The following is a 15,489-nucleotide window of genomic DNA, read 5'->3' on the forward strand; positions in this document are numbered from 1 at the left end:
TTGCTAAAACGGGCGCGTCGGGTCATGTAACCCCACGAACCTTGTTCTGTAGTGACTAAAACTTCCTGAATGTCTAAATTTCATTCAAATTTCTTGAGGACAGAAAGCTAAATTGGATACAGAGACGCCCCTTCAAATGCACTAACAAGGTGCAGCCAGACCCTGGAGAAACAAGTGCACCGTGTAGGCTCTGTGGTTACCCTGCATCAGCCTCGGTGCAGGGGGAATTTCTGTGTTTGCAGAGGCTGCAGGGGCTGAGGCATTAGGGGCACCAGGAATCCTGACGCTCCCACAGCACCAAAGCTGCGGGGTCCTGGGACTACAATACACACAATTGCCCTGTAGGACCTGAGCTGTGTCCCACATTTCTGGGGAGAGAAGAGACAAAAAAAGGAAAGTACCATCCTCAGCCACAGATTGGGTTCAACCCAGCTTGGGCTTTTCAGTAGCTCTCTAAGTGAACAGCCATGGATTGATGCAGGGTCTGGACAGCCCTTATTTGTTCAACTTGCAGTGGTTTGTAAATGAGAAGATTTTTTTTTCCAGTTAGTTTTTCCCTACTGTTCTCCCAAAGTGCCGTGGGACACTTCCAGGAGCTCAGCTCTAACAGACCTGCTTGGCACACGCTGGGGGCACCTGGCCTCTCGCAGAATGTGTCTCTCCCAGGAGTCATCACTACACTGGCAAGTGCAGCCCAGTGGGGCCAGGGCCACAGTGACAGGGAACCAAACTACTGCAGGGGATCCCTGTTTCACTGGAAACCCCTTGGTTTTCTTCACCAAGCTGTTTTAAGCCCACCAAGTGGGCTGTTTTAAGTCACAGTAGATGTCACTGCTTTGTTAAAATCCCTCTCAGGCATGTTAAGAATGCAGTATCAGGGTGCCCAATGCTGTTAAGAAAGGACAGTACACTTGTTTCCAGTTTTTAATGCTTTCTTGTAAAACTGAAAATACAAAACCAGCTGAGCAAATGTAGATCTTTATATACATGAGGTCTCTGATTAAAAAAATCCTTTTAGTTAAAAAAAAAAAAAAAAAAGAAAAAAGAGAAGACCGAACCAACAAGTTACATGAAAACTGATTAAAGGGAACAACATTCTCAAATTGAAGCATACTTTCCAAGAAGGAAAACATCTTTACAGGTTCATTATATAACTTACATTTACACTTTACTGAGAGAACTTACAAAACAAGCTGCTTGAAATGCTCCTCATTTCCTTAAAGCATGAATTTCAAAGTGCCACAGCAAAGGAACAGGTTCCAATATTATCTTATACAGACTATTCATGTATAAAATGGTTTGGTAAATGTGAGGTGTTCATTTAAATGAGCACATATAGGGATACAGACTAAATAAAAGTACTTGAACAACACCTTTGTTATTACATATGCAGTTATAGGTATAATAAAGGAAACAAGGCCAGCACTGGTTTTAGGTATCTGTGTAGATGGAAGGAATGTGATTCAAGCAGTGATCAAAGGCACTGTTCTGGAAGAATCCATTTTCATCTGTTCCATTGGAGACCATGTCCTCAGATACACACTGGGCTTCAGAGATCCCCTCATAGCCTGGAAAAGTGACAAGGGCATGGATATGAATTAGTGCCACAGTGCACAAGAGGAGGGAAGCACAGCCTGGGGCTTGGGATCACACAGGACAGGACAGGACAGGACAGGACAGGACAGCGTTAATGGAAAGACAACTGTTCAAGGCCCTGCCCAGGAGCTGCACAAATTTCAGTGGATGTTTGTGTCATTATAGCTGGTGCTCCCATTGGTTTCTGTGCAAAGCTGTGCATTTCCAAGTGAAGTACAAGTATCAGAGCACGGCTCTCTTGGGAGTCACAGTCATTTTCTGAATAAGACATCAAAACAATGAGTGGACAACGATCCAAAGTGTGCCCTAGATGTGATGCAGTCCTCTTGGTTTGTGTTTTTCCTTTTAATAGCACTTCGAAAAAATATTCCATGTGTCTCCCAGCTGCTCTTAAGACCCAGAAATCTGGATCCTACATTTACTGCTCTCCACATACTGCAGGTCTGAGGAAGCATGACTGGGGTAGGTCAGGCTCACAGGATATATGGAAAGAGTTCTGAACCTCAGCCCACCAAAGCCCACCAGGGCAAGCAGCTGCTGCTTGCCAGGTTACCAGAAAGCCACAGAAGTAGGAAAGAATTTCTCTGTGCTTCTTTCATAATGTCAAACTCCCACAGCTATTACAAACCTGTGCTGCACATCCCTGTGGAAAGGGGCAGGTTTGCCATGCTACCAGATGCTACAGCAGCTGGAGTGCCAGGGAGTCTAAAAAAAAGACATTGCCTACCCAAAGGACATGAAAATCTGATGTTATGATCCACCTATCGCCTGCTTTTGCAACTGGCCAGTCGAGGCCCACATGCACATGTTCATTTTACTGCAGTCCAGCTCCTCCTTACTTCCCCTCTGCTGTGTTTACCCCCTTAGTGTCATCTTTTATACATATTCCGCTTTCTTTTATTCCTTGATTTGGGTTGGGTCTTTAGTAAAGCATCTGTGTGAACTTCAGCACAATGTTCTGACCCTTGGACTGAACCCCCAAGGACCCCCGAGCCCACCTACCACAACTGGAATAAGCAGCAGCAGCTGAGGGAGCACATGGAACAAGATGCAGCTTAGCAAATGCCTGTGCCTGACACAGGAAGTCAAGCCCTTACACAGAGTGGGGACTCCACTGGGGATGGCTGATCCTCGTGCTGGAAGCACCAGCCCTGGCTCCATTCTCAGCTCTACAGAGGAGTCTGTGGGGCCATGGGGAAATGACTCTTTTTCTGTGTCTTGGTGAAAAATGAGGCCATTCCTTGTCTTTAGCCTTCCCCTTGTCTTTTTCACCTGCCTGCACCTCTGCAGAGAGTGCCAAACTCTGCCCAGACTCCACAGGGTCCTCAGGGCTAAGTGGTACCACACCAGCAGTCAGGGACAGATCCTGCTTCCTACACAGCCAGTCCTGGCTGCAGGAAAACCTGTCCACTTCATTGTGGCTATTTTACTGTTAGGTATGTTTTTATTATTTGAGGTCAAATTCTCTACTTTACATTTCTGCATTTTCCTATAACTTGTTAATTTACTGGTGGTTTACAGGTCAGATTCTGCTGTCTGCAGAAATTTGGCACACAGTGTATGTCCAGAGGTTCTGGAGGACAACCTCAGCGTGTTTATCTGTGTCGGGCCAAGTGGAGTGACCAGTATTTTGATAAGTTTTGTGAGTGTTTATGTTATGCTAATTTCTATTTGATGAGCCTGTATACAGGGTGGATACACAACCACAGATGGATAAAACCCAAGATAAGCATACACCCCAGAAATCATTATTAGATTCCAGATAGAGTAAACTATCCAAAGTCCTGAACAGAAAATAAAAATTTATTGACTGTTAATGTGATTCATGGAACAGCTGTTTGCCAGTCACATTTGGCATTCCTGTGAGATGAGATCTCATTTAATATTAATGGTGCTATAAAAGCCTGAAAAAAATTAATGCATAGCCTTGATGAATCTTGCAAACCTGAATGGCTCTATTTTACACACTAAAAGATGAGATTTATATATTTCATACATGTTTATGTTTCAGCCTTTTAAGTATTTGCATGCCTCAATAACCACTCTAAAAACAAAAATACTAAACAGAGACATTTCATGATAGTTTAGGCCCAGACAGAAAAATCAACTGTTGTTGAAGTTGGTGTCTTGCCACAGTATTATTCTTTACTGCTACAATTTCTTTTGGAAAGTTTATTTAGTCTGTTCTTTAAATATTGCAGGCTGTCAATCTAAGCTTGAAATTTGATGTTAACATAAAAAACCCCTATGTTTTAGTAATATCAAACTTACGAGTAACACTAAAGAATTCAAAGTTGAAGTTGAAATTTCATCTTAAATGTTTCCCTTGTGTTGGTTACTGATGCATGCACTTCCCAGAATGGAACAGCAGACAAATGCATGCACACTTGCTCTGAACAGAGTCTCCTTTAATACAAAACAAACAGGAAAGTCAACTCTAATTTTGTGGTCTGACTCAGGCCCCAATTCAAAAAGCACTTAAACATATGTTTTCAGTATCGTTCTTAACTGAGGTGCCCTCCTGAGTGCAGACATGAAGAGAACTTTCATGGAGATACTTAAGTAAAGATTGCAGCAAATGGTTGTTTTTTATTGCTCTGACAATACTCACATTTTGTTTGATTTCACCAATTCTGTCAATTCTGAATTTTAAAGGTAGAAAAAAAAGGAATACTAAAATACTGCAGTACTATAGTAATGTAGCCATTATAACTTTGACCTGATTATAAAAGCCTGCCTGAGCACACCTGAGATATGCAATGAGCAGACCACACAAAAAATGTAGGCAGTGCCTCGACAGTTCCCTGAAGGGGGGTGTTGCCTATGGCATCAGGCAGAATGGAAGAGACTTTGTCTATCAGTCAAATACAGCAGGATTAAAGAAAAAAAATGTTTTCCTTCTGGGGTTTTATAGATGAAAATGAATTTCAGGGCTGTTTTTTTACACAAACATGTTTTTGTTGTAACATTGAATATAAAATGTGTTCTTTGCCCCTCCTGCTACAAATATCATACATATTTCACACATAATTATCACACATAATTCCTTACAGGTAGAATAAATTACCTGTTGAAGCTAAAGGTGCATTGAGGATGTGATAGCCATTCTGCCTCAGAGGATTGAAGCAATGGGATTCCCCTGTGAGCACATCACTGCTGACAGACTGGTCCATTGTTCTGTAGCAATCTCCATAGTGGAAACAGTTTTGTATGGAGTGAAAGCTGCCTTGGTAACCTGAAAGCAGATATTGCACACAGTTCAATCCTTCTGCAATGGTACTACTTCCACTTCTGCCACAGCATTTCATTACTGTTGCAGGGGGGCTAGTTCCTCAGTTTTACCTCTGGAAAAATGATCACCTTTTTCTATAAAGTTCAGTTACAGAAGAGCTGCATCAGACTTGGTCCCACAAGGTGCTGTGGACTGTGATCCCCATCATGCAAAAATCTCAAGGATGGGCTTCATTTCAAGCAATAGATCAGCTGAACACAGTCAACAGCACACTTGGGTCCAAGCCCTCCACTGGATCAGGTCCAGGATGCTCAGCTCCTAAGGGAATGTCTCTGTAACGAATCACTGTTAATTTAAATACAATAATGCAGTATTTAAATGAAGAGTACTTTGTTTTCAGATAAGTAAAGTCTTTTCCCATCCAGTGTGTGCTGTGCACTGCTGGAGACAGCGATGTTTATCCAAAGCACCTTCACAGGTCCCTCAAACTTCTTTCCCAGACGGCTCTTGATTCAAATGAACCCCCTTTCACTGGACACAGGGGGCCACAGTGTGCAGGTAAAATTGACCTAGAAGTGCAAGACTGACTCCAGATCGTTGACAGGTGAAGACTGAGTTCAACCAGAGGCTCTTCTGCTTCTGGAAAGTGCTAAGATAGATCTGCATGGTCTCTGCTTGCTTCAGTCATTCTGGTTTTGGGGCATGGTTGACTCTCGTCCTCCACATACCCAACATTTCTTAGATCCTGGGTTTTTTCCCCAAGTATTGTAATATCAGTACCCAGCAGTTTGGATTTTGCCATCAGAAGTTGTGAATGAGTTGTAGACAACAAAAGAAGATATTTAACAGTAAAGCCCTGCCGGGCTGCCTGTGCACTCTTCAGTCTGTTTGTTCAGAAATTAAATCCCTGTGCCTGTCCCCAGAGCACCTGGGGCTGTATGGGGTGAATGTGTCCCTTACAATTCCTGCAGTGTGCAAGCTCTCTCCTGTTCAGTAAGGTCTCCCACACTTCTCTGTGTTTTCCCTTTACTACCAAAGCCTGACCAAGCAGTACCAGACAAAGTTTGGGGTCTGGCCACTTCGTATTTCCTATGGTGGCAATAAATAAGGCCAAGTGAGGCAATTCTTGAGTAGAAATGCAATAAACTCATTGAGTGGTAGAAGATTTGCTCTGAAGCTTCCCATTTTAGTATGTGTTTTGGCAGAATCTGCAAGGATTAGATGATTAATTTCTTGAGAATGTATGATCCACTAAAAAATACCTGAATTGTTAATGTCCATGATTAGTGAAGTCCTAATGGATGACTCTTAGATAAAGACACTACACACTCAGTACCAAGGCTGCTTGTATTTGCTGCTATGGAGAAGGCAGCACAAAAATTTGGAAAGCTGAGCATTAAATGATGCATGTCCTTCCTTGGAATAAACAGCCAGCCACCTCTATTTACTGCCTGGAGAGTCTGGCTCAAAGAACCAAGGAGCTCTTATGAGAGGTAGCACAGCCCTCTTTTGATGTGGTTTTAGGTACAGTGTGTTATTGATTGGCTTTGATAATTATCCTTTCTGTTTACAAAACACAAGGTCCTTGCTGTAAGCCTTCTAAAAATACATCCTTTTGAGATGAGCAGTGAAAAAAAGAGACACTTGGCTTCAAAGGAAGAACTGGTTGCAGAAGCACTTAGATGCATTGCTAGAGAAAAAAAAAAAATCTTTTCCAGAATGTCTGCTATAGACATCACTCCTAGGGAAGGCATGACGTGTATTTTCTCTGTCCCTGCAAGTGCTGTCCTTCCCTTGTGCTCCCAGGCTTGCCTTTGTTACATCAATTAAAAATCTTCATGATCTACAGAGCTCGTGCAGTGGCTTAGAAAAGCAGAGAGCATCCAAGCATGACAGAACTGGATTCAAACTAGTCAGATCCAGGGTTTTTCCCAAGACCTGTGGGGAAAGGTTATTTTGAAGTGTTTTAAGTTACACTGTCTGGAAATACCTGAAGCAGAGAACTGCCTCAGAATCAGAGTCTGGAAAAGAACTGCCATAAGCAATGAAATCCTCTTTTAGATTGCAGTGTTTATCCCTCAGCAACACAGTGAAATAATCTGAGAAGGCAGAGGAAAAAGTGTTCCTGGAACCACCCAGTGAAGAAAGGGCTGTAGGAAAATCCCGGTGCTACTGCACTGCCAAGGTCACCGGGACCTGATTTCTGCCAAGTGCTTCACAGAGAAAATACAGAGAAATGCACTTTCCCTGTTCTAATGTGCCTACAAGTGGGATAAATGCAGGTGTGAAACTAAAGAAAAAACATGGAGTGAGGAAAGGAAAGGGTGCAGCAGGAACACAAATCAGGCAGAACAAAGCATGACACTAAAAATGGGATTTCGGTCCCTCTGGGTTCATTGCATTTAGTTGTGGTTTATTTTTATATTTTTTTAATTCCTTTAGATTTCTTTAAATGCTTCAATGAGAAAATATGGGGAATTAAAATATGATTAAAATCCCATAACCAAGCATTCAATTAACAACCACATGTGGTTGATTAAACTAAACAGGAAGCATTTTTTACAAGTTCTTAAAAAACACTCCCTTCAGGGGTTAAAATACAAAGTAACCAAGAAGACTGGTCCAGTGCAGACATCCCTGCTCCTTCTAGAGTGAAAATCTGTAGTACTAACTTGGCAATAAGTGTTTCACCAATATTTTTTTTCCACACGGATTTCAGGTTTTCCTTCAGTTTTGATTTAAAGCAAGAATTTTCTGAGGTTATTTTCAAGTGAAGAATTTACTAAATTCCCTGTCAGTTTAAATGATCACTGTTAAATGTTTTATGTACAGTAGATGTAGAAATATAACAGTTCATAAAGGAATAAACTGAGTTCCAAACATAACATTTAGTTAAAATTTTGCTTTGAAATAATTTGTGGCAGAAAAGCTGCACTTAGCCACTTCACACAGTGCACTGGCTGCCTCTGCTTCTCTAAGGCACAGCCTAGAAAATGTCAAGCAGCTTTAAAACGAATGATGTAATGAGCAAATAATTGGAATATGCCTATTAAATGCCATCTTGTTATGTCATGTCATTTACATGTATTTGCAAATAAATCTCAGCTTTTCAAATTCCATAAAATTTCTGACAAGAAATCATGTCAGGTATAAATAACTACAGGATTCCATTGCCTGCCAAATTCTTTCAGCATGTAATGATTTCCATGTGATCTTACTACAGCTAGGTTAAAACATATAAATAATGTCAGCTTGTTCTTTCATTATCAATATTTTTGCTACCAGCCTGACGAAGCTGCCATCTCCTAAAAATTCCACATCCACACTGTTTATGTGCTTCTGTACATATGCCTGGTTCTACACTAGGTTTATGTGGTGTACCTTTTTTTGGCAAAAATTCAAGACACCCAGTTTATTACAGATTCCATTAGAAAAATGTGCTCTTAATGAACTGAGAGGCAAAAAAAAGAAAGAAAAAGTAGAGCAGGTACAGTTAAGTACAGTTTACAGATAATTGGTTTCAAAGGCTGCTAATCAAAACTGATTTTGGAATGACCACTTCCATAATTAATTTATAATAATACTTCAAAATTTGGCCAAAGTGGAAAATTATTGCTTTTTCAAAACCACATGACGTAACACTTAGAAAGCAACAATTCATTCAAAAGGAAATGTGGTTTTCTTAAGGAATAAAGTCAATTTATTTAAGTGGTTCAAAACTTGTTCTGTCTATGCATTTGTTTCTGCCATAGTAATGAGCTGCTAAACTTTCCTCTTGTGGCTTGTAGTTATTTAGCTCATTACAGCAACATAATCATATATCATTATATGCTATCATAAATCTGCCACTTCTCCCTTACAGAGTTAATCTTTTTAAATTGAATAATCTGTTGAGCATCAGGTTGAGTTAGTTTTCCCTTCAGCACAAATCATTAAATATAATATGCTTTAACTTTTCAGCCTAAGCCTGTCCAACCAAAGAGCAAAAACACTGCTCTGAGAACGAGGGGCAGAGGGAACTGTTGGTATACCCAGCCCCATCCCAGCTGGGAGCTGCTCATGGGTTTGTGCTCAGGCTCTTGCAAGCAGACAGATGTCCTGCACACTTCTTTATTGGGAATATTTACCAAATTTCAGCAGCTCTCCATCTGGACTGCATAACAGATTTCTGAAATATGCATGCTCCTGTTAGTGGAAGAATCTGTGATGATAGTAATATCTTGCTAATTTGTGCCTCAAAAATTTCAGGAACATTAATTAGTTCCCACAGCAGAACTCCAGAATAGGTATGTAAGCTCACAATTAAAAAGGATGAGTAATACAGAACAAAAAATGTTTTAAATTAAGCAGTGGGACAGCTGCTTACTGCTCCCATTCCTGTCCTCAAACCCCACAGGCACTCTACAGTTGTACAGAGTGCATTTACATGCACTATATAATGTGAAACAAGCTAAGCTTCCGAGTAATAAATTAAAAAAAAGTTTGTTTTCTTTGTCTAATTCCATGTCTTGTGCATCACTATGAGTGGACTGAACAGGACACTGCCAAGGTGTGCCTCACGGATTTTGGGACTGGATGGCTCTTGCAGGGTCACTCTCCAGGTTGCATGACCAGCAGCCTTCTACTGAAGGACCTGAATAAATGCAATAAATCTGCTGTTGGGACAGCTTTCCCCATTATGATGACATATAACAGCATGGACCTGTCTGAAAATTTCCATCTGTATGTACAATCCAGTTTAAAAAGCAGAGTTCCCACTGAAATGCTGACAATATTAGCCAAATATGAAAAAGCAAAATAAATTCCTTCTCTCCAGCTAGAAATTAGAAAAGTTGCAAGAAATAAGAAGAGAGAAGAGTTACCTTGAGATCCCTGCTGTACAGACTGGTTGGGAAATGGGGTGTACGGTGTATTTGGTATCCCAGAAAACTGCTGCCCGTTGGGTGACTGGCTGTGGGATGATGGAGAGCCGTGTTTCTGCAAGAGGGAAGGTGGAACTAAAGCTTTCAGGGGGCTGACAAGTGGAGAGATTATGTTGGGAGCAAGCCTAGAAAAAGAAAATACAGAAAAACTTCACATATCACATCATAATATGGCAAAATTAAATACTTGAATGAACTATTTCCATAATGGCCAAACTACAGGGAAGTCTGTTTAGAAGGTACAAATTATATTGAAAAAAAGGACAACAATGCAATGCTACCTTCAGATATTTGCTAGGAGGCAAGAGAGTTATCCAAGGAATTCTGTTCCTTTACACTGACTTCCTGCACTCACTGTAATGACAGGATCAAAATGACACCACTCCTGAGAGAGCAACTTAAACACAGCTCAGTTTGATTTAGAATTTTGTCACCTGAGATACATGTCCAGAAACAGAAGTGGAAAATGTAGCTAGAATGAGGAAATGCAAGTAAATTGTTTAAGTGCCTTCACAGCTTAACAGGGTCAAGCTACAGCCAAGACAAAGAAAAGCGTTAGTTTCACCCTGCAGATGAGCAAAGAGTGGATCTCGTACCCCGTGACAAGGGGCCCTGTGCCCTCCAGCCCTGTGGTGCCCTGTCGAACAGCACATGGAGAGCTCTCAACACACTCTCTTGCTGCCTCTGGAGCTTTTGCTAAACCTAAGAAGGACCTCTTTGAGCAGCACCAAAACCTTCAGATGCTGCAAAATCCACATCAATGTCTGAGAGACACCCTGCAGAAACTTCCCAGCTACAGAATCCGAGGAAGAAAAATAAAACAACCTCTGCAGGTTGTAATAGGTATCACCAAGCTGGGAAAAAATACTGAGCACAAACGGTTGGAGGCAGACAAAAATGAACTAAATAAAAACTCAAATCTCTCACTGGTGTCTTCCTCTACCCCTACAAGCTGTTCAAACACCATAAACCATCATTTCACATGATGGCTTCTTGGAGCAGTTGGACTGACCTTGGGAGTGAGGCTGTGCTCCAGTGAGGGCTAAGCACTACATGGGAACGTGCTAGAGGTAAACAGAGGGGACCTGTGAATAAATGGTGACAATAGCTTAACCAAATTTAACATGAGAGGCACAGGAATGCTGCCAAAAGCTGTCACAGTGAGGCTCTCAATATTAGAAGGGGTTTAAATCAACCAATCCAAGCCCATCCTATGCTCAAAAAATTCCATCTCCCAAAACAAGTAAGCAAGACTTGTAATACAAACCACAAAGACTGAATCTCCCCAGACTAAACTGAGGAATTAAACTAGTGCTGTTAAATGGGTGAAGGCAAGGATCATTTCAAGTCAAATCCAAGAACTGGAAAACAGGGTTTTTTTTTGTGAGAAAGATACCCCCTGCAGTAAGTGCTGATCAGTAATGTAAAAGAAACAGGGCTACTGTCGAATTAAAGGAGCCAACACGTAAGGAGAAAAATATCCTATTTGTTCTGGTTTGGAAAAGGCCTGGGGCTGCAGAGGTGCCAAAAAGGGACCGGGGGGTGCTGGGGCCACCTGTGCTCTGCTCAGGTCAGGGACCAAACTCTCTCTGCAGCCCGCGCTGCTGAGGGGCAGATGCAGGGAAAACACCGATTTATTTGCGCAGCAGCAGCCAAACGCCAGGGGCAGCTCCCCTGGGGCCGGAGCTTTCCCTCAAAGGGCTCAGCGCGGCCGCGGCGGGGCTCGGGGAGCTGTCGGGACCGCATTCCCTGCGAGCGCTGTGCGGGCCCGGCTCTGCAGAGCCCCGGCCGGGCCCGCCGCGCCCTCACGGGAGCTCGGGCCGCTCTGCCGGGGCTGAGGCACTGCCCGGGCCCTCCTCCGCAACACGGCGACACAGACACCGACCCACACGCGCCAGCAGCGCCTGGAAACGCTTCTAGCTGAGACTCAAAAGATTGCAGTTGTTTTCGTTGGAAAGATAATAGCTAAAAGAAGTCATGATAGTGACATTTATATGGGTAATGACCACACACACATTTAAAAGAGAAACAAAAGACGTACTAAAAACTCCAATGCCGGGATGAGCCAGAAACCACTGTGAATAGGGGAGGGAAATGCTTCTGGGGAGCGAGTCCTCTGCAAATGCCTGTGTTGGGTTTCCTCTGCCTGCTCTTGGAATGTCCTGTCCTGGTACTGCTGGGAAACGCAGCACCCCACGGAGACCTGCCGGGCTGCTCCGAGCGCTTTGTCAGGATGGGCCATCGTGCTTCTAAATTCTATGCAATCATGCTGCTTGCCGAACAAAAATGGTACGCTTAGGTATCCAGCTGTGGGAATACTAAAAATCCCAGCTTCCCTACCCAGTTTAACTACTCCCAGAGGCTACTTAAATCTTAACTATGGGAGAAGAATTTAAGTTGTTATTGTTATTTTTAAAGCAGTGCTTGTCCTCACTCACACTCTTGCATTCCTGTTTTTCCTGTGTGTGAGCTCGACAGGATTTGTGCCTCGAAACATTTGAGATTTGTCTTTAAGGGTGGTGAGGTCCCCTGCAAGGCCGGAGGGGCGCGGGCCCTGCTCCAGCTGGGAATGCCGAGCAGCGTGCGGAGCTGCCAGCTCGCTGCTCCTGCCGGCCACGGCTGCCCCGGTGCTGGGGCTCAGCAAACATTGCTGCCTGTGGGCAGCTGTATCCTAGGAGCAGGAACCTGAGCCGAAACCCTGACAGCTCCGGGTAACACTTGAGCATCGCTGCCTCCTCTGCATCGAGAGAGTTTCACAGAGTTGAGCAGTTCACCGTAAAAACCTGCTGTGTTCTGCTCAGGCTCTCTCAGCAAGGAATTTAATATGTTTCCTGGAAGTTAAGGCAGAGTTTTCAGCTAGGAAAGAACTTTCCTCAGCAGAAAAATCTGGCTATGTTAGCACAAGTGGCCAACGTGGGGATCTGTGTCCTTAAAATATTCATCACAATCCCTACAGCTCAAGCTGGTCCCTAAAATATTACCCTGTGTGTGTGTGTGTGTGTGTGTGTGTGAATGTGCTCTGGCACGCTCAAGGGGAGATTTTCATCAGCAAAGCTGTCCACTCTCCAGTGCTGTGTTTTTAATTCTCTCCTGAGTATCTGCCTACTAACTGGGTTGCTGTGATACTCAGGTTGTTAAAAGAGGAGGATCATTCCTGATACAAATTAAACAAATAATGCATTAGAGCCTAAAAGGTGATGCCTTCTGTGTGGAAGATGAAACACTGAAAGACTTACAGCAGGAACTCAGCTGGATACACTAAAATTCCCAGGCAGGAGCTCAGGCACGTGTGTTTCAATAACTAATAGCCTGCACATTTCCTGTTAATACTATACTACAAACCACAGTTTGCTTTGGTTTGGATAGTAATAATAAATATATACCATATATTTTACCTTAATTGTAACTTGCATAATTCAGTAAATTTGCAGGTCCTCTGGGGCCTTTTAATATATATCTGTGCCTATATATAGTTATACATATAAAGATATAAATACTTGCACAGGCATGAAAAAAAAATCCGTATCCTTCCTCAATTCATTACATTTGAGGTCTCCTGGCTCTTTGGAATATTTCTGTTGAGGGCCATACAAGGGTGTGATGGGGGAGCCTCCTCTCCACCCTGTCCAAGACACAGGAGGAACAACAGGACATGTACCATGGAGAGAAGGAGCTGGCTGGAAACAAAAGGAACATTTTGCTCACACAGCATGCCCTGGCCTGTGCCATTCACAGCCACAGGAGCCAAAGAATCAAACAAAATACCTATTTTTTTATGAAGGGACTGAATAATTTAATGGCCAAAACCAACATTTCCATGCTAAGTGAGGGGTAATCATATCTTGTGCTTCAGGATGTAAAGTGATCACCCATGGAGGCAAAGAGGAATTCTGCTCTCTTCACTCACCACACAGCTCAGGGTGACTGTACTGGGGGCCTTTTCCAGTTCCCCCTGAAGCACCAATGGAGGATGGTCTGGAGATGGAATTCCTGTCTGAGGGAGCCGGGATTTCAGGTGGGATTGCAGGGCCAACATTTCCTCTGAGGAGGCATCAGCAGGCAATCAAGGAAAAGGACTACTCAGAAAAATCTTACATGATTCATACACACAACAAAGAGAAAACTTTGGGAATAACTGAGCCTAAGTGAGTAACCACCTTATCTGTGGCACTTGTGCACATTTCTGCACCAACACTGCCTGAAAATGCCCGGCTCCACAGCCCTTCCCACAGGAACTCCAGCAGTCAAGTAGGATTCTACCCACAAAGAATCATGAAACCAAGTGTCAGTCATGGACAACAAACCAGTTCCTCAGTTCTACTGGAAAGCATTTGTCACTCACATCAATGGGAATGCTCAGAAATCTTGGTCCTAACAGAAGAACTTTTTAAAAGGGAAAATTTAAAGTCAAAACATAGAAAAAATTGATCGTCCTCTCCCTTTCTAAGTGCACCCCTTAGGAATCTCAAACAAATCCCAGTAAAACTTTTTATATAAACTTTCTTGTGATCATGCTTTAACAATATATTTTGGGTGGTGGAAGTTTATATTAAATTTTAAGTAAGGCCTGTGTTGAGGGAACTACCCCTGTATGCCATGAGCTATCAGTGACCTACAGAAAACACACCGAAAATGTCCTGTTCCAGTATCAGTGCAACATAAAGAACCGAAAAATAAAATAAAAAATACAGATGGGCATGGATTGTTGTGAGATTTCCATCACAATGTCTGGATAGGTGTTTTCTATATATCCACAGTGCTTAGTCTGAGGAAGAAATAGATTTGCCCTCTGTTTTAGTTTTTGTTCAATACCAGTTCCAGGACAAATTAACAGAATAAGAAATTATAAAGCTCCTTTCAAGATAAGAGAGCTTGGCTAGAACTTGACTGCCAAAAACTACATACAGTATACTTAGTAAATACTGAGTGGAACAGAAAATTGAAAAATAATAAAAATAAATTCAAACTAAGATTTTTAATTATAAATAGGAATGAAGTGTAAGTGCAAATGGAAATATGTAAGACAGGGATGTTTCCAATATGAAAACTGTCTGGGTTTGTTGTTTTTTTAATGGTGTGATGGCTTGATTGGCAGATTCCTCAGCTAGACAAAGAACCTCAACCCATATCCCATTGAGTTCAGTGGAAACAGGACCAAAACCAGACTGAAAAACATCTGTCCTTTATGTCAAATCATTTTTTGTATATTTTCAGTTACAAGACTATTCTGTTCCATTCACAGCAGTACTACCAGATAGAAAAATCGTGACTTTTGAGAATCATGTTTTAACTCAGATTAACATGAAGAAAAACAGCAAGTAAAACACCAGAGTAAGAAGCACAAACCAAAGCAGCTCCACATTTTATCTGAAGTGCAGCACTGTAGCCACTTACAGGAACTGAGAGTTTCCATGAGATGAGGTTCTCCCATAAAACCAACCAGTTCATTCATAAAATCTCTCCCCCAAGCATTATAGTCACTGATATTGTGAGAAAGTCCAATTCAGTTCCAGGACTAGGAGATTATTTTTTTTAATGGAAAAAAAAGTTAACACGGATTTTCATCTCTTCCCATAATATTAAAAATGATGTGTAAAGCTCTGCTAATCAGGTCCCTGGATAGAGCCCAATCTCTGGCCACGTGTTTCTGTTCTGGGTCTTGCCCTATGGGAATTTCTGTCAGCACATGCTCAGGAAACAGTTACACCGTTCACTCTTTTGGACTTTTTTGTAAGACAG

At 42.3% G+C, this 15,489-nt stretch overlaps 1 protein-coding gene and 1 long non-coding RNA gene across 16 annotated transcripts in view; both read right to left on the minus strand.

Moving 5' to 3' along the window:
• Nucleotides 1-910: 910 nt before the first annotated feature.
• GLIS1 (GLIS family zinc finger 1) overlaps nucleotides 911-15,489 on the minus strand; it is a 187,669-nt gene continuing 173,090 nt past the window's right edge. For all 15 annotated transcript variants that reach the window (XM_023932390.2, XM_086842185.1, XM_086842190.1 and 12 more), the window contains 3 exons: nucleotides 9,691-9,875; nucleotides 4,664-4,831; nucleotides 911-1,568 (listed from right to left, as the gene is read on the minus strand). In XM_023932390.2, the coding sequence (XP_023788158.2) occupies nucleotides 1,432-1,568; nucleotides 4,664-4,831; nucleotides 9,691-9,875 (490 nt within the window). In that variant the 3' untranslated portion in view covers nucleotides 911-1,431. The remainder of the gene's footprint in view (nucleotides 1,569-4,663; nucleotides 4,832-9,690; nucleotides 9,876-15,489) is intronic.
• LOC147651746 (uncharacterized) lies at nucleotides 10,757-11,393 on the minus strand. The gene is made up of 2 exons (XR_015273916.1): nucleotides 11,306-11,393; nucleotides 10,757-10,835 (listed from the first exon to the last, which is right to left on the minus strand). It is a non-coding gene; the product is annotated as an uncharacterized LOC147651746 (long non-coding RNA).

Source organism: Cyanistes caeruleus, chromosome 9 (genome assembly GCF_971803275.1).
Source record: "Cyanistes caeruleus chromosome 9, bCyaCae1.hap1.1, whole genome shotgun sequence".
Classification (NCBI taxonomy): Eukaryota; Metazoa; Chordata; class Aves; order Passeriformes; family Paridae; genus Cyanistes; species Cyanistes caeruleus.